Below are 27434 nucleotides of genomic sequence, written 5' to 3'. Positions count from 1 at the left end.
CTACATCCATTCCTTAGCCATTTGTCAATAGTTTTTAATTTGTTATACGATATTAAATAAATAAATAAAAATAAATATTAAATTTAAAATCATTATCCGAGCTTTTATTCAGAAAGAAGAAGTATAAAGTTTAATTATTATAAGCTTTTGTGTATTTAAAAAAATTATAATTAATTATAATAATGTCTAGGTCGATAACAATTAACAAATTATATTTAAAATAAACGAGCACACGATAAAATTAAATAACTCTTGATCAAATATTCTTTACCATCCAATTCTAGTAACAGCTTATTCCAAAGTTTAAATATATCTTACCTTAGTTTTACTATTTTAAATAGAAAACAAAATAAAATTAAGCAACATTAATAATAAAAGAAAGAATTTTTAAATTGCTAAGACAAAAAAAATCCCAGGAGCTTTATTTTTTCGTAAAGAAATAAATTTAATAAACCAAAAAATCATAATATATTTTTTAATATTTTCGTTAAATAATATATTTATATCTATGCTAATTAACAACATGACAAATCACATATAATTATTAATAATAATTGAATAATTGAACTTCAGAAAAAGGAGGTTTCATTTACCCTGAGTAATTTGCATTTCAAGTGACTGTGGAATTTTTGACATTGTGTCTAATAAATCTTCAAAATATTCTTGAGTTTTTGAACGTTTATTATTTTCAATTTTTAAATCTATGTTTTCTAAATTTTCCAATGTTGGAATGATGTCTTTGGTATCTTTATTTAAATCACATATTCCATCAGTACTTGTTGAAACTTGCTTAGCACCAATTTGAATTTCATTTACATTTTCCAAATCACACGAGGATATTTCCTCAATCAATTTTTTTGGCTTTGTAATATTTATTGGTTCATATTTATTAATTTCTTCGTCTTTATTCTTATCACTTTCTTCTTCTTCTTCTTCATCATCTGAAGAAGAAAATATTTCCAAACAAACTGATGATTTTTTTTCAGCAAAAATATTTTCAGTTGATTCACCATCTTCAAGATCAGGCAAATCAATTGGAATATTTTCATTTTTTTCTATTACAGAATTATCTTCACATTCATCAGATATCGAAATAATATTTTTCCTTTTTTTTATAAGTGCTGTTAAATAAATAATTATTTTTAAATATATATCAAATTAATAATTAGAATTATTTTACCATAAACACTGTCTGTTATTTTTTGTTGCTCAGCTTTGTTCCATCTATCTCTTTCAGCAATTTCTTCTTGAGGACCTCCTCGTTTCCTAAAATAATTATTTTATTTATTATCTCATTTTTTAATAATTCCAATTTAATAATTACCATGCTTCTGCACATGCTCGTTCCTTTGGAAAAACTGGACGATCATCAAGATGTCGAAGTTCCTTGCATTTTAAAATTGTTGTTTTTCGATATGAACTTATTGATTTTAATGCTGGATTACCCATCAATGACAAGACTCTCAATGACTCCATACCAGCAAATACCTAATAATTTTTTAATTTTTAAATAAACTATTTTTCTATTTTAATAATAATAGAAAAGAAAAACAACAAAAACCTCAATTATTTCTACAGGTTCAAGCTGATTATGTGACACATCAAGAATAGTCAGTGATTTTAATAATTTCAGCTCATCAATATCTTCAACTTCCTTCAGATAATTATGAGATATATTCAAAGTGTTGAGAAATTTCAATGATCCTTAAATTGAATTTCAAATATAAATTTCAAACTTAAAAATCTATCATTGTTAAATAATTACCAAGATTTTCAATTTTTTTAATCATATTGTAAGAAAAATTAACTGTATCCAATTTTTCTAGACAATCCAAGTTTTCAATTTTTCTTATTAAATTATGATGAAGATATAAGCATCGTAAATTTTTTTGATTTTCCAAATTAGCTATTTCTGATATTCCATTATTTTCCAACCACAGACATTTTAATCCAGTGTATTTTCCCAAATTTTCAATGAAAGAAAAACCTAATTAAATTATACAATTGATTTATCAATGAACCAATTTTATAGAAAATAAATTAGACAGTAAACGAACCTTGATAGTGAAGGTAGAGAGTATCATTCAAATATGGTGTTTGATATAATTTTTTTTCTTTGCAATGTTTCTTTAATAATTCTTCAGTCATTCTAGATAAATAATAATAATTTTTATTATATTTTTTTTAAAGATTAAATACTTTGAAATGTCTTTATGTAAATTACTCACCTTATTCCATGTTCTTTTTCATTTACTTCATATATTTTTCCTACAATTGGTACATATTCTTCTTCTTTATTTTTAAAAGATAACCAAGAATCATCTGGATCATCAACACTATCAGCATTATTGTCTGAATTAAAATTTTCTTCTTCATTTTTTGTATCAATTTTCTTGGTCTCATCAAGATTTTCCTCAACTTTTTGACAAATTTCATCTACTATTAATTTTATTTCTTTGATACAATTAACTTGTTCATCATTTTCTTTTTTTACATCTATCTGTTTGTCATCAACTTGATGAAAAACATATTTATCAAAATTTTCTATAATCTCATCTTTTTCAAATGGATACACAATTTTATCATCATCATCGTCAATTTCATTCTGAGCATCAAACTTTTCATCAAGCCACTTTAATGCAATATTTTTTTCATTTTCAATTATACTTTTTTCCACTTGGATTATATCATTTTGTATTTTAACATCGTTATCAGTATATATTTTTCCAACATTCATGTCATTTAACATTGTCGTTGCTGTTTCTATATCCATTTTTTTTTTTTTTTTACTTCTAATATCTTGAAAGAAAAAATTGATAACAACGAAAATAATCAACCACTATGTTTATTTTCTATTTTTCATATCAAAATTATTGATAAAAAAATAACCACAAGGCTTCCTTGGTTACCAACATTACTGTCTTTTGTTTGATCAATAAAAAAACTTTATTTAAATTTTATAAAACGAAACTCTGATTAAATTCAATAATCATAATATAGAGATAAAAATTATCAACTTAAATAATTAACAAAAAAAGCGATAGGCATTAATAAAAATATAATTAAATATTAATAACAATTAAATTTGTTTTTTTTTTTATTTTTATTGATATATATTTTATAATGTAAACATGCTTCATTTATTTTTTTAAATCATACATGCATGATTAATAAGTGATTAAATAATTTATAACAAATTTGTGTTCAGTGAAAATTAGTGATGATTTTGTTGATAACATTTGTTATTTTTTTGTAAATAATTTTTTGATTTTAATTACCATATTCAACAGTTTATAATTTATCTTATTTCATTAGTATATTGAATTTTTTTTTTACCTTTTTTACGTTAGTCTACGTATTATCGTTCAGTATGAAATTACACAATTTACAAATTTCATTAGTAAATACATGTGATCTTGAAAAATTTGTATTAAAAATTTTATAAATTTATATTTAATTATTTAATCGACACGCGCATGCTAAACATTCTCAAAAAAAAAAATCTTAAACATATATAAGTGCATAAATGCAACAAAAAAAAAAAGAAAAAAAAAAAATCAAAAAAATTTTTTTTTATTTCATTTAAAAAGAAGAAGAAAAAAATTTCATAGTTTAAAATATTTTATCGTTTGAAAAAAATTTTAAATCATTTTAATTTTTATTCGAAAATTATCGCGGAATGTTCGCTTAAATGTGCGAAAAAAAAAAACATATCCATTATTGTTTAACGACATATTATCACAAAAAAAGTACATATAAATCGAAAAAAAAAAAATAATTAAAAATAAAATAATATTAATGAAATAATTTTACATATCCAGTTGAAAAATTAAATCATTTTTAAATTCAATTTTAGATAAATCGTTTTTATCATCATCATGAAAATTATCAGTATCATTATTTGATGTTTTAATTTGAGCTGATTTTTCACGATTAAGTATTGGCTTGACATTTTCAATGCCTTTATCATCATTAACATGATTAATTTTATCAACTATTTTATATTTATCACGTTCATCAGTCTCGGAATTTTCACTTTCACTCATACGACGATCATGAGCTTGTTTTTTCTTTTGTAGCTTACGTTGATTTTTTTTTCTGCGTCCCAGTATACTTGATCGTTTTATCGATTCATTAGCTTAGTTATCATTTGCTTGATTTATTTCTATTGAATACTATACTACATGATATTGTCTAGAATAAATGTAATGATAAATAAATTAAATTAATAATTTTATAATTAAAATAAAAAATAAATTATAAATACCTGAAGAGTTGACGTGAAACAACATCATTAAAACGTACAGTTTTTTTAAAACTTGAACATTCAGATTCAGAATTTAATTCAGCAACAGAATCATAATTAAAATCAACAGATGATACTAAACCAGTTGTATCATCAATACTAGATTCTGATACTGATCGTGAAATATTATTTCTACGATTTTTTAATATTCCTCTAACAATTCTATTATTTTCACTTCCATTACTACTATTCAATTCATCACCACTGTTACAACTACTCTCTGACATTGATCTTGTTTTTTGTAGTTTAATTTTTTTATTAACCAATTTATCAGTTGTCTTTGTAACATTGATATTTTTTGGTTGTATATCAACAACAAGCTCATTATCATTCGGCAATACTTGAATAATTTTTTCTTCATTATTAATTTGTGATTCATCAGATTTAAGTAACTCAAGTTTATCATCAAATGAAACAACATGTGGTAATTCTTTTTTATCCATAAAATTATCATTATTAATACCAAAATAATAATATTTTAAATTATTAATATTATTAATTTTAATTGTAAATACAACATTATTATCCCATGGTTCAATAACAAGTGTATCATTTAAAAATATATTATCATTATCAAGTTTAAAACACAATGCATAATAAATTGGAAAAAAACCAGCACCAACTGATGAAAATATAATTTGTATACCACAATAATTATCAAGTAACTTTGTACGTATTGATGTTGAATCAACATTTTTAACATGTACTGTTAATGCAAGTGTGTTATCAAATATATTTGGTGTAAATGATGGCAGTGAATAAATTATATTGTCATTCAGTATATGCTCTTCACATGAATAGCTATCATTTTTAATTGATGTATCATCTGTTATTTCATTGATTAAACTTGTTGGTTTATCATTATAATTATCAAATAATTTTATCTTATCATCATCATCATCTTCTTCTTCATTATCATCATCATCGTTATCATTATCAACATTTGTATTTATAATATTATTAGGTGGACTACCATGATCACTATCAACACCAGAATCATCTTTAAATTCAAATGTTTTATTATTACGTAATACAGGCAGTGTTATTGTTAATTTTTTATTTGATGTATCAAATTTAGCATTACCCTCATCTGGGTCAACGCAATAAGGCAGTGGAAGATCAAGACGATATTTTGCTGGTTTTTCACTGATCATTGTTAATTGATTATGCTGTACATCAAGTATTGCATTATCAGATGTTTTTAATAATGGTAAATCAATTATAATAACAAGTTTTTTAGGTATTGCGGAATATAATTTTGAATCTTTTGTATTTTTAAAATCTTGTATATCCATATCTGTTTGATGTTTTATTATAAATTTTGGTATTGTATATGATTTATCATTGTTAATATTTTTATTAATTTTTTTTGTATATTTTGTTGATGGCTCTGGACGTTTTAATTTATCATCATTATATGATTTTTTATTATTACGTGATTCATCATAACTTGACATAAGTTTTTGATATATTTCAGGCTCAATATCAATATTATTTTCAGTTGGTTTATCACATTTTTTACGTATAACTGTTGATTGAGTTATTCCTTTAAAATTTATTTTTGGAAATTTTAAATTATTACGATCAAGTTTGACCTGCAAAATTAAATAAACAAATTTTATGTTATTATTGGTAAGGCAATGTATAAGGATAGAAGCTAATAGAAGTTTCTAGCAAAAAATAATAATGAGAAATAATAAAAAAAGCTTGCTTGACGACATGATAGAAGCAGTGCCGGCTCAATATTATTTTCAGGTCACTTACCTTGAAATTATTTTCAATTCCATCAATTGCTGTTTCATTAACAATTTTACGAAATTTAATATTTTTCGATGCAAGATATAGAGTATCAGGATTAAATACAACATCAAATACAGTACATAGATGATTTTTTTTATCCATGTCATCACGAGGAGGTGATAAACTGTATGGCAATGACCATTGTAAACCACGTATTTTATCATTGTCTTGTGATGGTTTACTTGTTGGTTTTTCAACATTATCACTTTTACTTATATTTATAAAACATTTCTTATCACCATTACACGTTGTTTTAATGACGTAACCCGGTTCTGGATTTACAAATTTAATATCAATACCACGTTCTTTTTCCAATTGTGTTAATTCATCTTGATATAATTTACGATTATCAGGATTATTTATTTCATCAGCATATTCAATTAATAATTTACGAAATTCTTTATTTTTTAAACATTCATTTATGTTATTTAATTCTTTTTTTGTTACATCTAATTCTTCCCAATTATTATTCCGGTTAACACGAGCGTCCATTTTATTTTGTTTCCAAGTTATTGTAACTGTTTATACACAATTGTACACAATATACAAATTAAATTTTATTTTTAGATGCTTTTATGTATTTTTTTTTTATTTGTTTATAATAAATTTTATATCACACAGAAAACTAGAAGAAAACACAACAAGCGTCATCCAATCAATAACAATGGAAAATATATGTCAGTTCTTTAAAAAACTTACGTGTCAGATGATTTTACAGAGGGCAGCATCAAACTCCTTTTTGTAAGTCAGCTGTTTTTTTTTTTTTGTCTCTCATAACAACAACAACAACAATAACAATAAACAAACAAAAAAATAAAACCTCAATAGGGGGTTGTCTTAAAAAAAAAAAAAGATAAGAATCAAATAATTTTTTAATATAAAAAAAATAAAAACAAATTTTTCAATTTAAAAATCGATTTATCTATAAATATATTTATAAAAAATTAATTAAAATTATTTGAATAATGTAAATAAAACATAATTATTTTATAATAATTAAAAAAAAATATAAATAAATTATTATTAATTACAGTTTATTAATTAAATTCTAAAAAATGAAAAATTTAATAATTCAAATTTTCCCGCTGTGATTTTTCTGTTGGTAAAGTAAATTTTTGTCATTAAGTTATCAATTGGCGCTGTCAAAATAATTATAATTATTATATTATTTATTTTTTTAATCATCAACACAAAATAGTAAACGTGTGTGTGTCTGTCTATGAATAAATATCATCTATGTAATTTATAAAGAGATTTTTATTTGATGATAGTGGGGGGTAAAATGACAGAGCCAACGAGATAAAAAAGAAAAAAAAAAAAAACAGTAAAAAGCGTATTATTTCAAGGCCTCTTTCGAACATCGTAAGAACAGTATAGCACAGTATAGATTAGTATAAGAGAAAGAGCAGGACTATCTCTCCTGCATACATATTTATATCAAAAAGGAGTAAAAGTGAGTGCAACGTACTCTCAAAAGTGTATTAAAATTTATTATAATATTTTTTCATAAAATTTAACATGTGCAATTACAATTTGACATAATTGTTAACAAAAAAAAAAAAACAAAAATTACTCATAAATAATTCAACTTCAACTATCTCAAAAAAATTACTCATCAAAAATTAAATATACCTAAAAAAAAATAATAATCAAAAAAATAAACAAAAGATCAGGGAGGGCTGTTTTTTTTATTTTTTATTTTTTAGTCTATGCGTGTGTGTGTTTTTATGTGTATGCGACATTACCGACATACTGAAAGTCGCCCTTCTTCCGCGGGTGTGTGTCGGGCGTGTCGAAAGAGCCGCGGAATTCATCAATAAATTATAAATATTTAAAATAATATTATATCATTATTATAAATAATTAATTAACAATTGATAATAGTTAAAATTTATATTTTATAATATTTTTTTAATTATCATTGTAAATGTGAGTGTTTTTTTCTCTTTTTTTTTTTTGTTAGCAAGTGAATCGTGTATGTTTTCTTGTGTAATTTTTTTTATTAATGTGTATGTGTAGATGTGGATTCTGTGTTGAGAGAGCAACGCACTGAGAAGAGAGGGATAAAAAAGTGAGACATACATATTGTATTTTATCAAAGTGTGTTAAAGACAGAGATAGTTTAACTAGTAGCGTATCAAGATGGCGCATAATTTGGCACCGAGTGTTAACTGCTCTCTCGATGATATCGACTTGAATGCACTCAAGGTATGTTTAATGACAATTTTTTTATCATTGTTATTAAAAATTAATAATTATTTATAGATTTATTTTAATATTTCATATTTTTTTTTTATTGCTACAATTGCCTGGTGAGCAATCACATACAAAAACTCCGAAAAAAAAAAAAAATGATTTTTTTTCTCTTGCTGTCTTTTTCTTGGAGAATGCATCACGACAATGCCGGATTTATTATTATTTTATTATTATATTAAACTGATAATTATTTTGACCTCTTATAAACTCACATAAAAATATTTATAGATATTTATTTAAGTTTTTTTTTATATATTTTTTATGTATTATTATTATTTATCGTGGTATCTTTTGGCTTTGTTTCCCCTCCTTGACAACTGCTCGATGACTCCTGGGGCGATTCGTTATCGTGACATGTACATACAACTTCCCTTGATTATATTTTTTTCTAAAATTTATATATTTCATTTAAAATATTTATGATATTTCAATATATATTAATTTTTTATGTTAAAAATCAAAACAATAACAGTAAAAAATTAAGAAAAAAAAGGAAAAAAAATTTATATATTTATTGTTGATTATTTTATTATTGTTTAAATATTTGTGCTAGAAAATTTGTTGAAACAGTCATATTAATACGGGTTTAAACGAGTATGCGTCATCAATAAAACAACTTGAAGAATTTCTTGTCTATTTTGTCTGGAATTAAGAAATTAATTGAATATTTTTTTTTCAACTCAGGATCCAGCTGGTATTTTTGAGCTCATTGAAGTCGTTGGAAATGGCACATATGGACAAGTTTACAAGGTATTTAATAAATAATATTTTATATTTTTTAATTTATCATTTAAATATACTATTATATTTTTTTTTTTTTTTTTGTTAATACTCCAAACGCGTACGTGTATACTTCCGTTGTTGCATTCCGTTTTGTTTTTCAAATAGAAATTAAACATGTATAGATTAAAAAATTTATGTATAAAAAATATGTATGTTTAAAGTCTATTGTTTTAAAGTTGCAAAATTAATTGACGACAGTGTTAAAAATATATATTTTTTATCACGTGGGTTGTTGATCAGTTGGTGCAATTTATTATTTATCGATAAAACTATTTTTATGTTATTTTTAATATTATCATTATACTTGATATTTTTTATTTTTAATAGATAAATTGACAATCGATTATTGCCATAAATAAAAATATCAGTTAAGGCAATGTTTAAATAAAAAACATTTCAAGTTGGCATGCGGCATAAACTCCCACGCGAGAATCAAGAAGCTACATCACATAAATTTTTTTTTGTGTGTGTATTGTCTGATATGAATACAGGAAAATTTGAACATCCCGTCTTGTCTTTCTCGTGACAACACAACTACAATTTGCAATTTTATGTTGTACATGAAATTCGTATATTTTTTTGTTAAACAACAAAAAAAAAAAAAAGCCAATATTTCCGTAACTTTTTTTTTTCTCTTTCATTTGTAAAATTATATACATGATGTTTGTTAAATAATGATTATCATTGTTTTTTTTTTTAACTATATTTTTGAGCGTTTTAAAAATTTATCAGTCTTTATAACGGTTATTAAATAATCATAAAAGTAATGATCAATTTTGAAAGCTGTCATTCAGAAAACTTGCCAGACACGTTCATTGATGCTAAAAATTGTTTCATCTTTTATTATTCTCTTTTTAAAGAAAAAAAAAATACTTTTTTTATCTTGTGTGTGGTTTTTTCTACCACACACACTTCACTTATACTTTTTTTTTTTCTAAAAAAGCTTCTTCTTCACGTCAAGTTCGTGAGGGCCTCATACACTGCTGTTCTATTTCCGTATTTGCAAAAGCGGGGGGTCATAAAAATCATCTTGAATTTTATTTGGAGCAATGAATAAAACTTGTCCCTATATGAAAAATAATTTATCAATGTATTTTTTAAAATGTATTTTTGATAGAGTAGATTTAAAGAAAATATAAAAATGCATTCTTTGGTGTTTCATGACACAGGTATTTTAGGCTTTTGATGAATGACGAATTTTCTAAGAAAAAAATTAAATTATGTGGAACGATATTTTCGAGGGGCCATGGAACCCTCAGGCGAACAAAGTGTGCTCCAAAACTCACCTGCGTTTTTTTAAAAAAAAAAATATCATGTGATTCACCTTGAAAATATTTTACCTTGTGCGGTCGTCCTTGCGATGCGTGGGGAAATAAAAAATATATATTTAAAAAAAAAAATAAGAAGCAAGAGAAGACAACAACAGTTAACTATTTATTATTTCCATATTTTTAAAAGATACAAAGAATAAATATAATCACTGGATATAAAAAATTATTTCTTAAATTGTTGGAAAAAAAATAATACAAAACGCTCAAGGTTAAGATAGAAAAAAAATAAAATAAAATTGGATATGCGTAGGCGAAAGAGCCACAAGAAATTGTGGCATTTTCGAAATAAATTTTTTAAAAAAATTCGAAAAAAATTAGTTGTATCGCAGCACGAGTCACGCGGAGAGAAAATTATATGAAAACAAAGTAATGTTGAGTTTGTGTGCCAAAATACTGAGTCAATGACCGTACACTTTATCCGGTCTATTAAAACAACTTAATGATTCTTTTACAAGAACGTGGGTAATGAAAGGGTAGCGTGAGAAATTCACGTTGTCGGCTTTCGCTTCATCTTTCCCTTTAAACAAAAAAAAAAATAACAAACAATATATTTTTTTATTCAAATTATTTATCATTTCTCTTTTTGTTTGTTGCAATAATTATTAAATTCTAATTTTAAATTTATAGGATCAAAATTTGGTTTAATTATTGTCTCAACGACAAAATCATTGAATATTTTTATCCTTATTTTTATCATTCATGTTGACTTTTTTTTTTTTGTATATTATTGAATTTTATTTACACCACGAGCTGCATGTATACATGTTAAATAAAAAAATATATATGCCATTGTTTAAACATGCATAAAAAAAACCACCTTGAATTGATTGTAAACACTAAATCAATGAGATAAAAATTTCGAAACAGCTTTTTTTTTTTCTTTGCTAAATTGATTTTTAATTAAATTTTTATTGATATTAAAAATTAGAAAGTAATCAAGTGGATTAATTTAAATTAAAACATTAAGATTGTTTAAATATTTATTAATTATTATATTTTTATTTTTTAAATATGAAAATTGATATATGAGAGACCAACTTGATCGTATGACACATGGTTTAATCAAATTTTTTTTATAATATTTTTTTACACTTGAAATTTGCTGATGCAAGTGAAACCACACAACTGATTAAATATGAGTCAAACTTGACATATGACTCGCTGAGTAAATAAATTAAATAAATAATATTTAAATAATTTAAATAGAGATTTATAAAAAAAAAAAAAATATTATTTATTTATTTATTCAAGTATGAAATTTTAAACACCAAGTTTACCAATATTATTATTTTACATAATGTATATTTATTTAGAATTTAATTTTTTAAATTTTTATTATCCCATTAATTTTACAAAATTTAATTAAGCAATATTAATATAATTTTTTCTCTCTAATTTCAGGGTCGGCATACCAAGACTGGCCAGCTGGCTGCCATTAAAGTTATGGACGTCACGGAGGTAAGCATCAGTGAAATCAATGGTCCAGCTGTCAATAAACTCTTTCACAATATATTTTTTTTAAATGATTATTTTGTGCTCTATTTTTCAGCTCAGTAAACATTACTGATGAAACTAAAATGACTCTCAATCGTCAGTTTCATTTTTTTTTTTTTCTTTCTTTTCTTTTTTTTTTTGCTTATAATATTTATTTTACTTTTTGTTTACCAATGATATATACAGACAATTCATTTCATTGTCTCGGTTATATCGAGGTCCGTTTTAAAATATTACTCACTTCTTAACACTACCTAATGACAAATAATAAAAATAAAAATGAGGACATTCTAAGAATACAGTGAGTCATTAAATAAATTGATTATTCAAATATATCAATCAGATGTTACTAAATATATATTTATTAATCATTAAAATTTTACCAATTTATTATTTTTAAATATGTTATCATTAATAAAAATTTATTATATTTATTTATAACAAAAAAAACAATCTAATAGATTTTAAAAATACCAAGTTTTTTAATTTTATTTATCTAATTTTTCAATTTATAATAACGGATTTTATTTTTTGTTTGTCTACACAAATACAGTCTTACTTTTAACTATTTTTTAAATAAAAAAAAAAAAAACGCTGGAACGTAATCTTGACTCTACTTACCTACTTAACGGCTGATACAGAACGTATCGTGATGATTTTTTATACAGACAACTTGGTTTCACCGGTTTTCTATTTATTTTTTTTTTTATCTAAACATGAAACAAATTGATTGCACATGTTGTGGAATAAAAAAAAATTGATTTAATTAATTGTTTCATTAAATTTTGTGTTTTTATTTTTATTACAGGATGAAGAGGAGGAAATTAAACTTGAAATAAATGTTCTCAAGAAGGTTGGTAGTTTTTTAATTTAATTTTTCATAAAATTATAAATAGTTGAAATAATATTTGTTGTTATTTATTTCTAGTATTCAAATCACAGAAATATTGCAACATATTATGGAGCCTTTGTTAAAAAATCACCACCTGGAAAAGATGATCAATTGTGGCTGGTCATGGAGTACTGTGGTGCTGGATCAGTCACAGATCTTGTTAAATCCACAAAGGGTCAAAGTTTAAAAGAAGAATGGATCGCTTATATCTCAAGAGAGATTTTAAGAGGACTCAGTTATCTTCATAGTAATAAAGTCATTCACAGAGATATCAAAGGACAAAATGTTTTACTTACTGATAATGCTGAAGTAAAATTAGGTAAGTAAATATAATTATAAAACAAATCAATTAATTATAATTATTAATAACTCGTTTTTGTTTTAGTTGATTTTGGTGTAAGTGCACAATTGGATCGTACAATTGGTAGAAGAAATACATTTATTGGTACGCCATATTGGATGGCACCTGAGGTAATTGCATGTGATGAAAATCCTGAAGCAACTTATGACAACAGAAGTGACCTTTGGTCACTTGGTATAACTGCACTCGAAATGGCAGAATCACAACCACCTCTTTGCGACCTCCATCCCATGAGAGTAAGTGTGCAATGAAATTGTTCAGTCACTTGGAAATTCTTTACTTGTTGACCTCAATAACATGAGATTGTATATTATATATTTTTTTTTTTTTTAATTTTAAAATATATAATATTTGTATTTTAATTTTTTTATTTTCTATTAAAGGCTCTTTTCCTCATTCCACGTAATTTACCACCAAGGCTTAAATCTAAAAAATGGGCAAAAAAATTTCATGGTTTTATTGAGACTGTTTTGGTTAAGGATTATCATCAAAGACCTTATACAGAACAACTTTTAAAACATCCATTTATAAGGGACCAACCGACTGAACGACAAGTTAGAATACAATTAAAAGATCATATTGATCGTTGTAAAAAACGTAAACAAGAAAAAGGTAAATATTAATAATTTAATTATGTAATATTTATTAAATGCATTATTAAATAATATAATAATTAAAATTTTAAATTATAGAACGTGATGATTATCGATATAGTGGTAGTGAAAATGAAGATGATGAGCCAGCATTGGCTGGTGAGCCTTCATCAATTGTTCAAGCACCTGGTGGTGATACATTACGTCGTAATTTCCAACAAATACAAGAAGGAAGAACATTAACACAGGACATTCCTCAACAACCACCACATCCTGGTAAAGATAAACCTGGTAATGGTAGAGGACACAGAGAAATACCAGAACCAGGTCCACCAGCAAGACCAGCAATTCCTCATCGTTTAATTGGTTATTATTATTTATATTATTTTATATTTTTTTATTGTAGCTTTATAATAATATAAAATGTTTTTAAATAGAACCACAACCACCATCTCGACCATTACCACCAACTCCACGTGATGAAAGAAGAATTGTTAATAGTGTAACTCCACGTGATGAACGTAGATCAACAAATAATATATCAACACCACCAACAAATCATCATTCATCATCAGCAAATTCAAGTGGTGCAGTTAGCAATAGTGGTGGTGGAGGATCTGCTGGACAACCAGAACCACAAAGAAATAGTCATGTTTTTAAACCAATGGTTTGTATTATTTTAATTAATAACCTATCAATTATTTATATGTTCTTTAAACTGGAAAAAGGAACAAAAAAAACTCTCTAAATATTTGAGTTTGTTGTTTATTATTAATACACTTATCACGATACAGCACTCGTGTAGTTATTTTAGCTACTTATTAGTTAACTATTTTCTGAAAATTTATTTTACAAAATATATATTAAATTTCATATTTTCTTTTGTATCTAATTTAATCTATTATGATAAATTACGTTTAATATTATATCTCAAATGTAATTATTATATTTTTAATGTTTATACACAAAAAATAATGCACGTTATACAAAAATTTATATGCCTTTAAGTAATTAGTGTCTTCTGCACGTATCAATAAACACAAGGCACGCGATAACACTCACTATAATTCCAGAAAAAAAAAAAAAGCTTTTAAAATATATAAAAAAGACAAAAAAAAAAAGAAACTTTAAACTCTATTTATCAGTTTAAAAAATTCAATTATCACATATATTTTTTTTTTGTTTCTTATTTATGTATTTTGGTTTTTTCATTTTAATTTTTTTTCATGTTCACACGTACTGTAGCTGCCACCAAGGAGGCCTGAGGTGAGAAAAAAAATAAAACACACAAACATCAAAATTATTATTATTTATACATCTTCTTTTTATTAAAAAAAAGAAAATTTTTTTATTTGATGTTTACTTAAAAATAATATTTATTGGTTTACTTTAAGAGCTACAAATATTGCATGTTAAACATTATATACTCGTGCCAAATATCACCACTTTAAATTGCACATATACACTGACAAATAATAATAATAATAATAATAATAATAATATGCTACTAGTTTTTATTTATAAATATTATATAGTGGTTGATTAAATTAACGCCAATATTTAATTATTAAATAATGAAAAATCAATTATGCTTTTCGATATGCTTTGTACATAATACAAAAGAAAAAAACAAATATCATTGTCATTATTTAACCGATTATAAATTAATTCATTGACATTTATTAATTTATTTATAAAACAATGCAATTTTTATAATTATTTCATATTATTATTATTATTGTTTACTTTATTTTTAATCTCAAATAATATCCTGTATTTTTCAACTGACCATTATTCATGTAATTAAATCCGGAACTAATTATCTAATTATTCATGTGTTATATTTTAAATCTGCTTGAATTAATCTTATGCTTATATTATCAGCTTAATGAATACAAATGTGACTTTTTCTTTGGTCTATTTTTTTAATATAAATAAATATAGAGTCTAATTTTTTTTTTGGGATACTTAATTGATAATTAAAAATTGGTGGAGGTATTTTTTCTAATAAATGGCACAGTGACTAACTGGGTTGTATATGTGTGTGTGCGTGTTGGGTGGTAGGACTTGGACATGCTGGCTGCTCAACTCAACGAGCTTGGTGTGTCACAGGGCCCTGAAGCCCCGCCACGGCCAAATAGACAACACAAGAGTCCTGCACCAGTTCAATCAACAAATCCAACAACTCATATTGCACAAACTGGAAATAATGAAACAAACAACAAACAGATGCCACAATCTTCTAGTATACTTGATCAAGTAAGACGTCGATGACATCTCTCTAAATTTATTCCCCCATCAAATTTTTTTTTTTTTTTTCTATTTTTGTTGTTCCTTTGTTATTTAATTTTATTATATTTTATAACTATCACAGCACTGTCTATTGTTTAATTATTTGGGTATATATTTTAGTTGTGCTAATTGTTGATTGATAATTATCTATTTTTCATTATCTATTTTATCTTTATTTATTTTGTTATATTGACGTGGAAATATTGAATTTTATTATTGACAAATATGTCATTATTTGTTTACTTTTAATCAAGTAATTAATGATTTATTTTTTGTATTATCATAGGCATTGTCAGTTGAGAGTGACAGTGATGATGACTTTGAGGATGCAAGTGGAATTAATGCCAGAAATGATGGAACATTATTGGCAAGTGATCCACCAAAACCATTGTAAGTTCATTGTTATATTATATATTTAATCATCTCATTATATTTCATAGAAAAAAAAAAAAATCATTAAATATCATTTTCATATTTCATTTTTAAATATTCATCGAACGAATTTCAACAACGATTTTGTTGATGATACAACGACGCATCTATTCATCACTTCATCATTCATCGTTTCGTCTTTCATCATACTTTGGCAACACCAGACCTGAATTTTCTCCTTTCAGACCGTCTTCAGATTCGTCATCTTCGTCTTCTCACAATGCACCAAATCATCATGAAGGTAATGGAAACAATACATTTTTTTTTTGTATTATTTAAATGTAAAAAAATATCGAGCCAGACTAATGTACATTTCAACAACTCTTTTTGTTTTTTTTTTCTCATTTATTATTCTACAACAAAGGCGGTGCACCAAATCGACCATTACCACCAACCCCTGACGAAGAAGAATCGGGCGATCGTACGCTAGTCATGAAACGAGTGAGTATATTTTCTTCTTTTATTTTATATTTTTATCAATATATATTTTTACTATAAATATAAAATAATCAATAGTGCAAGTGAGATAATTAAATGTAGTTATACAACGTTGTTCAATTTATTGAGCAATGTTTTTATTTATTTATTATTATGTGCATATGTACGGCAATGTTGTGTAAAAAAAAAAACGAAATTTCTACGTATGACTATTTACTATTTACACTATTATCAATGACTGTAGACTGCATCACAAAACGATTCACCCGTGTATATATTTTTCATTTATCTAAAAAAAAAGAATACATATTTTTATCTTTCATTTTTATTCTTTTCAACCCTCACAATTGCAAATTGTCGAGATAATGCTGTAATCGTTAAATAAAAAAAAAAAAAGAAAAAAGTACTGCATGAATGCAATATAATCTTTTGTTGTCAGAGCCTATTATCGCGACTGACTTTGATCATCTCAGGTGATTCATATAGTTTTTATTTTTTCTTTTTTTTTTTTCAAATAAACACAAAAGATCAATGCTGCTTCTGATTATGTATTAAAATTTTTATGTAAATTTATTTTAAATGAAACAATATCTATATAATTTTCATGATTGCCTGGCTATTGTTTATAATCTCTTTGCTCGGCAAATTTACGTGTTGCATATTTACATGAATTTATCAATGAATAGTTAAATAATTTACCTATAGAGTCATGAAAAAATATTAACAAAAATAAATTCATTCATCTTGACGTTAATTAAAGTATAAATTAACACCGACAAAATTAGAGGTGTATTTTAAAGACTAATAATAATTAAGAACGAAAAAAAAAAAACTATAATATAATTAAAATAAACATACATTGCACCACCACATCACATTATACACGTATCATTTTTTTTTTTATTTTTTTTTTTTTATTTCTTTTGTCACTGTTTCATTTCCCGACCCTTCGTATCGTCATCCGGGTTCATCAAAAAAACGAAAAAAAAAAAAAAACGACAAACAAATTATATATATTTATATATATAAACGAAAAATCCAAACAAACGAAATAAAAAAAAAAATAGAAACATAATCAGACAAAAGACGATAATGTGACCAACAACAGGCGTTCAGAAATTGATGAACAGCTACTCCTGAAGGAGTGGGATTTTACGAGATTCTTTCAAGGGTTTAACGAAAAGTTGGATAAAATGAAACAGGAGGCGAGTAGCAGTAGCAGTTCAAAGATTAAAAATGAGGATAGATCATCATCATCTGGTGAAAGAACATTGAAACGTTTTGAGAATGGAGCCAAAAAAAAATCAGATCAATTACAACAACAAAAAGCACCGCAACAACAACAAAAGCCTCAACAAATAAAAATGATTCAAAAACAAGCAACAACAAATCAACAAACATCATCACAATTAAAATCCGTACATCGTCGTCAAGAATCAGATACAAAAATATCAAATGCAAGTGCATTTGCACGTGCATTTAGACGTGAAAATTCTGATTTTTTTCCATCAACACGTCATTCAGCATATTTACAAAAATCTGAACCAAGAACAAGTTTATTTTCAAGTGGTAATAGACGTGGTAGTGAAATAAGTGTTGCTGGTATAAATTGTAATAAAAAAAATAATAATTTATTAACTGGTGAACCAATATTAACTGATTATACATTTAATAATAATAATATTAATAATAATTTAAATGATAAACAACCACAAAGACCAAGACGTGAAAAAACAGAAAGTGAAATTGTATTTGGTAATAGAAATAATATTAATAATATTAATAATATTAATAACAACAATGATTATATGAGAGAACGTACGGATAATAGAAGACGTAGTTGTAGACCAATTGATGCAATATCATCTGATGATGCTGGTACAATTAAATCAACAGCAAGTACAACGGCTAGTGAATACAGCCCAGTTTTAACTCAGGTCAGTCTTGTCGAGGTTAACGACTGCCAAGAGTTTTATTTTTTATATATTTTTTTTTTTTCATATTTACATATTCCCATCTTAAATCATCATTTTACATGATATATATCTTGACCTTATTTATCCAATCTAACTATATTCATAACTCCATGAATCCATTAATCATACTCCCGCATCTGGAAATTACAATAACAATAGTTTTTTTTTTTTTATTATATTTATTTCGTTATGATTAAATTAATTTGAAAGTTTATTATTCAGTCAGTCTATAAATTATATATTAAATATTAAATTAAAGTTTTAGATTTTTTTTTTTTATTAGTTTAACTTTTCGCTATTGCTATACACACACAAATTCATATTTTTATTTCTTCAAATCATTGTCATACTGTCACTAACTTAATCTGGTGGTTTAATTGGGAAAAAAAATAATTTATTCTACATTTTATGTGAAAAAAAAAAAACGTTGAAATTCTATTTGATGTAAATCCTCAATCTCTCTAAATGATTTCCCAAATGTATTTATATTTAACGCTCATTGTAACAAGCGAAAATAAATGTACTAACAGAGCTGGAAAAGAAAAAAAAACAAAAATCATAAAAAGCTAATAATAATCGCATGGGACTATAGGCTGAGGCTTTTTTTGCTAACAAAATTTCATTCACATTTAAAATGAAATAATCCCAATGGCTAGAATGATTTTCATTTTAAAAAAAATTCTGCTTTGATTTTTGTGTATATTAATGCAAAAAAAAAATTTAATTCTAATCAATTTTCATTATTTCCAAATGCATCCATAAACCTTTTGTTTGTTTTTATTTTTTTTCTATATTTTAATCACGCGTGCTAATTTATTTTAGCAAAAAAAAAAAATAATTTACTCGTCAAGTTGAGTGAAATAATAACAGTATGTGTGTGTGTTGTGATTAACAAAATAAAAAAAATTGTCTATTTAAAATTACACACTGTCAACTTGAGTGTGCATGTCATCACAAAAAAAAGGGATTATCATGGAAAATAAGGATTCGTGATATAAATAAATTGGATCATAAGAAAAAAAAAAAATACTAAAAAATAATAAGGATAATGACAATAATAACGAATTTCTAAGAGGAATAAAAATAATAGGAATAAAAAAAAAAAATTCTATAATAGTAAAATAATTATTATAATAATAATAATAATGAAAATAAAAATTGGTAGAAAAGAATTGACGAGAAGTGAGTGGATAAAAAATAAAAAAAAATAAAATTGAAGAATCTTTTTGAGATATCTCAATGGAGTTTTTTAAAAAATGACAAAAATATATAATAATAATAAAAAAAAGGAAGCAAATGATGAACATTGCATGACCTGCTTTTTCGCCTAGATATATTTAAAAAAAAAAAAAAAAATAATACATCAAATGCAATTGATTATTTTTTAATTTCATAAATTATATACATGGCCATCTTCATCATCATCAGCAACATTATCTCTGCCTTCTTGACTACTTATTTTTTATTCGAGAATTTATTTTTTATATATTAATTCATGTGTTGAGCATGCTTGCAAACACATTGCTCGCATGATTACGATGCTAAAAAAAAAATCCACGGTGACAATAATTTTTCTGTGTAATCTTCTGAAACGTGAATAATTTTTTCTTTTTTTTTTTCATCTCAGTTTGCACGTGTATTAATTTATTGAACATACAAAATGACAAAATAAAAATAATTTTTATTTATTTAAATATTTGTTGTTTAATATTTAATAGAAAACTTTTTTTCTTTTGTTTTATTTTTCATGTTGATATGTTACATTGGTATCACAATTTTAATACTTAAAAAATTACATGAATATTTTTTCCTCTTTAATTTTATTCTGTCATTTTTATGTTTATTAAAAAAATTTATTTTTAATAATATTTGTTTGTATGTGTGTGTGTGTGTATTATTGTCACGCTTAAATTGTTTATTTATTAATGTACGTTGCTTAGCTTAAGTTTATAATTATTATAATTTTTATTATTTAATATTTTAATTCACTCATAATTTTATTTATTATTTTATAATTTATAATTTATTATTATTTTCCTTAAATTACCTATCTAAAAAAAATATATTTTCCTTTTTTTTTCTTTTATCTTTCATTATTCATTATTAATTTATTATTAATATTTTTATTTTTTAGTTTTTTTTATATTCTCTAATTTACAATTTTTTTTTTTTCACTTTCAATTCTTTTTTCTATTTTATTTATGACGACTATCCAATGTTATTCATGTTTTGATAATATCATAAAGTTTTAAAATTACTTTTGCGGTTTATATATAAAAAAAAAAAACCAAAAAAATGCATGAAATATTCAAAACCATGACAATATAAATGTACTTGAAAAATTTTCATTTCTCAAAAAAAAATAAATAAAAAAAATATAATATAATTTTTAAAGTTATTCACAACTTGTGCAAGTTGTGAATTATTTTCAATTTTGTCTGTGATGTATAACTGTAACTTGTTATTCCTACTATTATTATTTATATATTTTTAAAGTCATAAATATTGACATTGGATTTGTTGGCAATTTACCTATCTATAAATTTTTTTTTTTTTCTGTTTATTAAATTTTCATTCTCATGTATTTTCCTTGATAAAAAAAAAAGCAAATAACCATTTTTTTTTTTAATAAATAATAAAAATATATATATATGAATCGGCTGACTGCTTTTGCAGAATCGAGAGGGGGGAGAACGAGGAAGAAGCGGCGGTGGCAGTGAGTTCCAGAGGTCAGATTCGTCCCCTGGCTCACGACCTAGCTCCGTACTACCGGACCTTTTGACCTCGTCACCGGGTCAACGCCAGGACAAGTCCACAAGCGAAGAGGTCAGACACCTGCGCGTTTTATTAACAAAAAAATTTCAATATAAATTTTCAATATATATATTTTCTAGCAAGTTTTTTAAACTATCGTTTGTGTGATTAAAGCTCCCCTACATTCATGAATTTTTTTTTTTCTCAATATTAAATTTTTTTTCCTCTTTTTTATTATTTATTTTGTATTTATTTTTATTAAATTTCATAGTTCATTTGATAGCACTGTCACACAAACGATATTTAAACGTTTTATTCAAATTAATAAATATTTTTTCGAAACCCCTCCGGTTAAAGCTCGATTCGATGAAAGAACTTGGTTTGTTTTCGAAATTGAATAAAAAAAAATTATCATAATAATATACTCATCAATCTGAGTCAATATTAATTATTATTATTTTTTTTTCATTTTGTTTCGCCAATATTACTATGTCATTATTGAAAAATATTGCATAAGCATACCCAGTTCTCAAGAGTCAATATAAAAATGAAAAAGATTGGCAAATTCCCATACCAATCTCTCTTACATTTTTGAAAAAAAATATTAAACAAAAAAAAAGTATATAACATAGAAAAAAAAAAAGAAAAAATTCAATTTTTATTTATTTATTTTTTGCTTAAATTGTTACTTAAATATAGAAAAAAAAAATATTTATATAGTTTAATTAATTATATATTCTGAGTGCTTAATGTGTCTCGTGAAAAGTTCGTGTTCGTTTAAAAATTTATATCCAAGAAAATTGGTAATAGTTTTACTGGGCTTCTTTAACTCATTTCTTGTTCAAATTACTTTGAAAAGTTTTATTTTAAATAATTCATTAAAAAATATATATAACGATCGAGAAGAAATGGTTTAAGAGAAGACCTAAAAATATAAAAAATTTAACTCTAGCACATTTCTAGTTTTATAGAGTATATACGCTTTTGAATCGTAATCGTATTTAATTTTATTATTATTTTTTACCATTTATTTTAAATTGTTCTTTTTTTTTTTTTTTTTATGTTGCTATTTTTATTTTGTTTTATTTATTTTTTTTCGCATACGCATCAACGTCAACCTTATTTTTTATCACAAAAGGGAGAAAGACGAGCTTTTTTTATTTCAACAAAAAATATATATATAAATTAAAAAAAAAATAAAATGTAAATTCCAATCTTTCGACATTCAATCAACGCCATTCTTTCTCCCTTGATTTTTACCCTATATTTTTAAATATTAATATTTTGCATAATTGATAATTTCCCATGATGCCTCTATTAAAAAATACTGCACTTGATTAAAAAAAAAAAATATATTGAAATTGCAACCAGAGAAATGACTTGAATGAACAAAAATATCCCAGTGCAATTATACAAAAATGCTTAAAATTAATTATTTAAAAAATTTGCTTTAAATTAAAAAATACATAAATTATTTATTAATAATATTTTTGTGTCTTTCTCTGGATGCGTAGTTTTGAAAAAAATATAAATCAATACACTTTATAAAAATATTTATTATTGATAAATGTGTATAAAAAAAAAAATTTGTTTAATATGTATATGTATAAATGTGAGGCCCCTCTTATACACGATATTTAATTCGGTTATAAGCGTGACTAATTAATGATTGTGTGTTGTGGTACACGCGGGAGCTAACTTGAACTGGCAGGGACCCTATCTACTGACCACCCCAATCCCAATACTAATTAAAATGTAAGTATTTATCCAGCTACATCAGATCAGTGTCGCTTCCTCTTATATCTTTTATCTTTAACATAATTTTTTTTATAAAACAAATATACATATTAATTATTTTACGGTATATTTTATCTATTTTTTATTTTTCTATTATTCTTTTACATCCGGTGATAATTTTTCTGTCTATTTTAATCTCGGGTTATACTTTTTTTTAAATTTTATTCATTTATCATTTTTTTTTTTTTTTTTTTCTACTTAATTATTCTATTTTTGGAAATTTATTTAATCCTGGAATAAAAATTTGGGGATTTTTATTTTATCATGTCATCATTAATTCATATTTTTTATTTAACATTCTGAATGAATTGTGTGATTTTGTTTTTAGTGTTACTAATATATAGTTTTTTTTTTTTTTTTTGCATGGTGTGGTTTTTTTTTTTTCTATTGAATTGGGTTTTTTCTAATAAATCGATTTTTGTATTTGTGTTGGTGATAGTTGAAAAGTTGATTATAATAAAAAATAATTGTAGAAAATAAAGTTTTTTTAATACATTTTTGATTATAAAATTTTAAAGCATCGGTAATTACAAGTATCATAAAAACATCTTCTTTTTTTAATTTCTTTTATTTGGTGATTACAAAAGTTGTAATTGTAATTGTATAGTGTGCGATAATTAGGACTCGTGTTACTGTTATTGGATTTTTTTTTATTTATTTTTATTCAAGCTTGCATTTCAGTTAGATGCTTTATTCCGGAACATTGCATTTTACAAAAGAAAATACTGAACTTTAGTTTATTCTGGTGTTGGTGAAAGAAAATTTAAAAAAAATTAAAGTAAAAATTTTTAAATGCAAGATGATAGTTTATTTTTAAAATGAAAATAATACTTTTTGTTTTTTGTAGAGTAATATACTGTAACAAAATTAGTAGTCAACTATTTAATTCTATTAGTTAAACTTGTCGTATTCTTTGTAAATTAAATAAAAAAAATAAAATTATTTATTTTTATTAAAATACTAACATCGGTGTGTTTATGTTTTATTAAAAATAAATAATATTAATAATATATTAGATTACAATTTCAATATAAAATTAATAAAATATTATGTGTTACAGTATCGACAAGCTGTAAAAACACCTGCTCCTCTTGCACTTCAACAGAAACAACGTTCATTTTTAACATTTGGCTTTGGAGCTGGACCAACAAGAAGAGAATCACATGTAAATGTTAATGTGACACCAACAAGTCATGATTTAACATCAGATACACCAGAAATACGAAAATATAAAAAACGTTTTAACAGTGAAATACTTTGCGCTGCATTATGGGGTTTGTTTTTTCGCTTATATTTTTATTTTATAAAATCTTTATAGATGTTTATTTATTTTTTTTTTCATTCTAATCAGGCGTGAATTTATTAATTGGAACGGAAAATGGTCTAATGTTACTTGACAGAAGTGGACAAGGAAAAGTTTATCAATTAATAAGTAGACGAAGATTTCAACAAATGGAAGTACTTGAAGGACAAAATATTCTTGTTACAATTAGTGGTAAAAAAAATCGTGTTCGAGTATATTATTTATCATGGTTAAAAAGTAAAATTTTAAGAACTGATGGACACAGTGACGTAAGTATTTTTTATAAATAATCAATAAACAATAATTCTATTTATAAATTTATATTTTTAAATTAATTTTTCTTTTTTTTATTCATTTTATTTATAAAAAAAAAAAAATAAGCAGCAAGTTGAAAGACGCAATGGTTGGATAAATGTTGGTGATCTACAGGGTGCAGTACATTTTAAAATAGTAAAATATGAAAGAATAAAATTCCTTGTTATTGCATTAAAAGATTCAATTGAAATTTATGCATGGGCACCAAAACCATATCATAAATTTATGGCATTTAAATCATTTGGCGAACTTGCACATAGACCATTACTTGTTGATTTAACTGTTGAAGAAGGTTCAAGACTCAAAGTTATTTATGGTAGTGCTGATGGTTTTCATGCTGTTGATTTGGATTCAGCAAGTGTTTATGACATTTATTTACCCAAACATGTAAGTTTTTTTTTACACAAGAAACAAAATAGAGTCAAATTAAATAAATTGATCATTTTAAAAATTATATACTATTACTTTACAGACTCAGGGACCCATTAGTCCACATTGTATTGTTGCATTACCAAATAGTAATGGAATGCAATTATTATTATGTTATGATAATGAGGGTGTTTATGTCAATACATATGGACGTGTATCAAAAACAATGGTATTACAATGGGGTGAAATGCCAACAAGTGTTGCTTATATTGGCACTGGACAAATTATGGGATGGGGTAATAAAGCAATTGAAATAAGAAGTGTCGAGAGTGGACATCTTGATGGAGTTTTTATGCATAAAAAAGCACAACGGCTCAAGTTCCTTTGTGAACGTAATGATAAGGTAAAATGATAATTCATTAATTAATAATTAATAATTAAAAAGATGAAAAAATTTTATTATATTAATTATTTTTTAGGTATTTTTCTCATCGGCAAAAGGAGGAAGCTCCTGTCAAATATATTTCATGACATTGAATAAACCTGGTATGGCCAACTGGTGATCTAAAATAAGGCCAAATATGGCCAAATTATCACATAATAAAAATCATAAATATCATAATTTACCACGTGTTACTGGCTATATAACTGAATATAAAAAAATTAATAATTCACTGCCACACAATAATAATAAAAATTTAATAAATCAACAATATTATGATTATAAAGAACAGCAATATACAAAAAAAATACAACATAAAAATCATCAATATTATTATAATAATTATGATAAAATTAATAATGATGATAATGGATTTTTTAAAAATAGAATATTTGATAAATTAACACGACATATGAAAAATCGTAGATTTAGAAATGATTCGTTATCAGTCATTAATATTATGATTAAACGATTAATATGTTTTATTACATGTCCTTTTATAAAATCATCGATACATAATGATCAGGATTGTTAGAATATTTTATATACATTGTCGAGCAATTTTATATGACGTTAAAAAACCATGACATTTTTTTTTTTTTTTTTTTCTTTCAATTTTTTATTTCTAAAAGAAAAATAAATTGGTTATTATTATTTAAAAGAAAAAAAAAATTATTTGAAAAGATTAAAACATTTAATTGTTATTTCGAGTCGTTTTTGAATTATAATATTTGTTTTTTTTTTTATTTAAAAAAAATCTCCGAGTATTTACGGTTGAAAGTAAAATACATGAATTGACTTAAAGTCATTTTAAATTTATAATCTCCGTTTGTGGAAAAAAAATATTCTATGTATATATGTCATTGTGTTTTTTTTTTTTTTTTAATTCTCTTTTTCTTTGCACTTCAATCCACGTATCCTTCATTCCAATTAAACTTTTTCATGAAGCACAGTAAACTGAAAGAGAAAAAAAAAATAATTTTAAGGCTACAGGTGTTTCAATTTAAAAAACCCTATGGTCGGTTAATTAAAATGCGTATGTATACACTTGTCGTTTTTTTTTTTTTTATTTTTGTAAAAGGAGAAAAAAAAAAAAGAGTGAGTATCTGACAAAATTTGTTTTTGATTATTTTTTTTTTTATTTTAAATTTGTTTATTTTTCTGTATATTTTATTTTTTATTAATCCGTCGTGTTATTGGATCCGTGTCATTGTCAATCAGAGGCATTTGTAAAATTACTCGATCATTTTGAAAATAAAAAAAAATCAACACCAAACACGACACCATTACCATCAATAATATTTTATTTTTAAATTCAATAAATGAAAATTGCAAAAATACATTTTCTATCTCAAATTTCTTTCAATAACTTTTTTTGATTTAAAATTTAAAAAAAAAAAAAAATGTCAACGGTTTAAATGAAACGTGACATCTAGCTTTAAGATAAAATCTTTTGTATAGCTGTATCACAATAACATCCAATGAATTATTATAAAAACA

General features: G+C 24.3%; 3 protein-coding genes across 23 annotated transcripts; 1 reads left to right on the top strand and 2 right to left on the bottom strand.

Annotated features, from left to right (window-relative positions):
* Nucleotides 1–517: 517 nt before the first annotated feature.
* Nucleotides 518–2955, bottom strand: LOC122855321 (dynein axonemal assembly factor 1). Its single transcript, XM_044156605.1, has 7 exons — nucleotides 2229–2955; nucleotides 2058–2149; nucleotides 1766–1987; nucleotides 1562–1704; nucleotides 1325–1488; nucleotides 1181–1266; nucleotides 518–1121 (listed from the first exon to the last, which is right to left on the bottom strand). Exons 1-7 carry the CDS (start codon nucleotides 2771–2773, stop codon nucleotides 586–588), a joined length of 1788 nt encoding a protein of 595 aa, XP_044012540.1. The 5' UTR covers nucleotides 2774–2955; the 3' UTR covers nucleotides 518–585.
* Nucleotides 2956–3588: 633 nt separating this feature from the next.
* LOC122855329 (protein kintoun) lies at nucleotides 3589–6810 on the bottom strand. The gene is made up of 3 exons (XM_044156618.1): nucleotides 6071–6810; nucleotides 4268–5901; nucleotides 3589–4125 (listed from the first exon to the last, which is right to left on the bottom strand). The coding sequence occupies exons 1-3, from the start codon at nucleotides 6596–6598 to the stop codon at nucleotides 3810–3812; spliced, it is 2478 nt and encodes an 825-aa protein (XP_044012553.1). The 5' UTR covers nucleotides 6599–6810; the 3' UTR covers nucleotides 3589–3809.
* Nucleotides 6811–7407: 597 nt separating this feature from the next.
* Nucleotides 7408–27223, top strand: LOC122855318 (serine/threonine-protein kinase mig-15). Of its 21 annotated transcripts, none has more exons than XM_044156583.1 (22): nucleotides 7414–7559; nucleotides 8126–8314; nucleotides 9047–9112; nucleotides 11878–11934; nucleotides 12779–12823; nucleotides 12899–13181; nucleotides 13248–13459; nucleotides 13607–13835; nucleotides 13916–14182; nucleotides 14254–14483; nucleotides 15062–15082; nucleotides 15881–16075; nucleotides 16395–16498; nucleotides 16705–16781; nucleotides 16905–16981; nucleotides 18046–18915; nucleotides 21631–21780; nucleotides 24566–24779; nucleotides 24857–25077; nucleotides 25193–25510; nucleotides 25596–25895; nucleotides 25972–27223. In XM_044156583.1, the coding sequence occupies exons 2-22, from the start codon at nucleotides 8249–8251 to the stop codon at nucleotides 26053–26055; spliced, it is 4086 nt and encodes a 1361-aa protein (XP_044012518.1). In that variant the 5' UTR covers nucleotides 7414–7559; nucleotides 8126–8248; the 3' UTR covers nucleotides 26056–27223. The 21 variants fall into 21 exon arrangements, with proteins under 21 accessions (XP_044012531.1, XP_044012524.1, XP_044012523.1 ...); XM_044156582.1 differs by having other exon boundaries at nucleotides 7414–8035; XM_044156596.1 differs by having other exon boundaries at nucleotides 7408–8314; nucleotides 15929–16075; nucleotides 16726–16781; nucleotides 18181–18915.
* The last annotated feature ends 211 nt before the right edge of the window (nucleotides 27224–27434 follow it).

Source organism: Aphidius gifuensis, linkage group LG4, assembly GCF_014905175.1.
Source record: "Aphidius gifuensis isolate YNYX2018 linkage group LG4, ASM1490517v1, whole genome shotgun sequence".
In the NCBI taxonomy this organism is placed as follows: Eukaryota; Metazoa; Arthropoda; class Insecta; order Hymenoptera; family Braconidae; genus Aphidius; species Aphidius gifuensis.
The sequence above is the reverse complement of the archived record's forward strand: the minus strand, read 5'-3'. Positions and strand labels throughout refer to the sequence as shown.

What these genes read in the sequence shown, in the direction of transcription:
- LOC122855321 (XM_044156605.1), bottom strand. Translation starts at nt 2,773, where the DNA reads ATGGATATAGAAACAGCAACGACAATGTTAAATGACATGAATGTTGGA. An exon ending in GAAAAAGAACATGGAATAAG is followed by an intron (nt 2,150 to 2,228) that starts GTGAGTAATTTA and finishes TTATTTATCTAG; the next exon opens with AATGACTGAAGAATTATTAA. An exon ending in AACCTGTAGAAATAATTGAG is followed by an intron (nt 1,489 to 1,561) that starts GTTTTTGTTGTT and finishes AAAAATTATTAG; the next exon opens with GTATTTGCTGGTATGGAGTC.
- LOC122855329 (XM_044156618.1), bottom strand. Translation starts at nt 6,598, where the DNA reads ATGGACGCTCGTGTTAACCGGAATAATAATTGGGAAGAATTAGATGTA. An exon ending in GAATTGAAAATAATTTCAAG is followed by an intron (nt 5,902 to 6,070) that starts GTAAGTGACCTG and finishes TTAATTTTGCAG; the next exon opens with GTCAAACTTGATCGTAATAA. An exon ending in GTTTCACGTCAACTCTTCAG is followed by an intron (nt 4,126 to 4,267) that starts GTATTTATAATT and finishes TAATGAATCGAT; the next exon opens with AAAACGATCAAGTATACTGG.
- LOC122855318 (XM_044156583.1), top strand. Translation starts at nt 8,249, where the DNA reads ATGGCGCATAATTTGGCACCGAGTGTTAACTGCTCTCTCGATGATATC. An exon ending in GCGACCTCCATCCCATGAGA is followed by an intron (nt 13,460 to 13,606) that starts GTAAGTGTGCAA and finishes TTTCTATTAAAG; the next exon opens with GCTCTTTTCCTCATTCCACG. An exon ending in AGTGATCCACCAAAACCATT is followed by an intron (nt 16,499 to 16,704) that starts GTAAGTTCATTG and finishes TGGCAACACCAG; the next exon opens with ACCTGAATTTTCTCCTTTCA.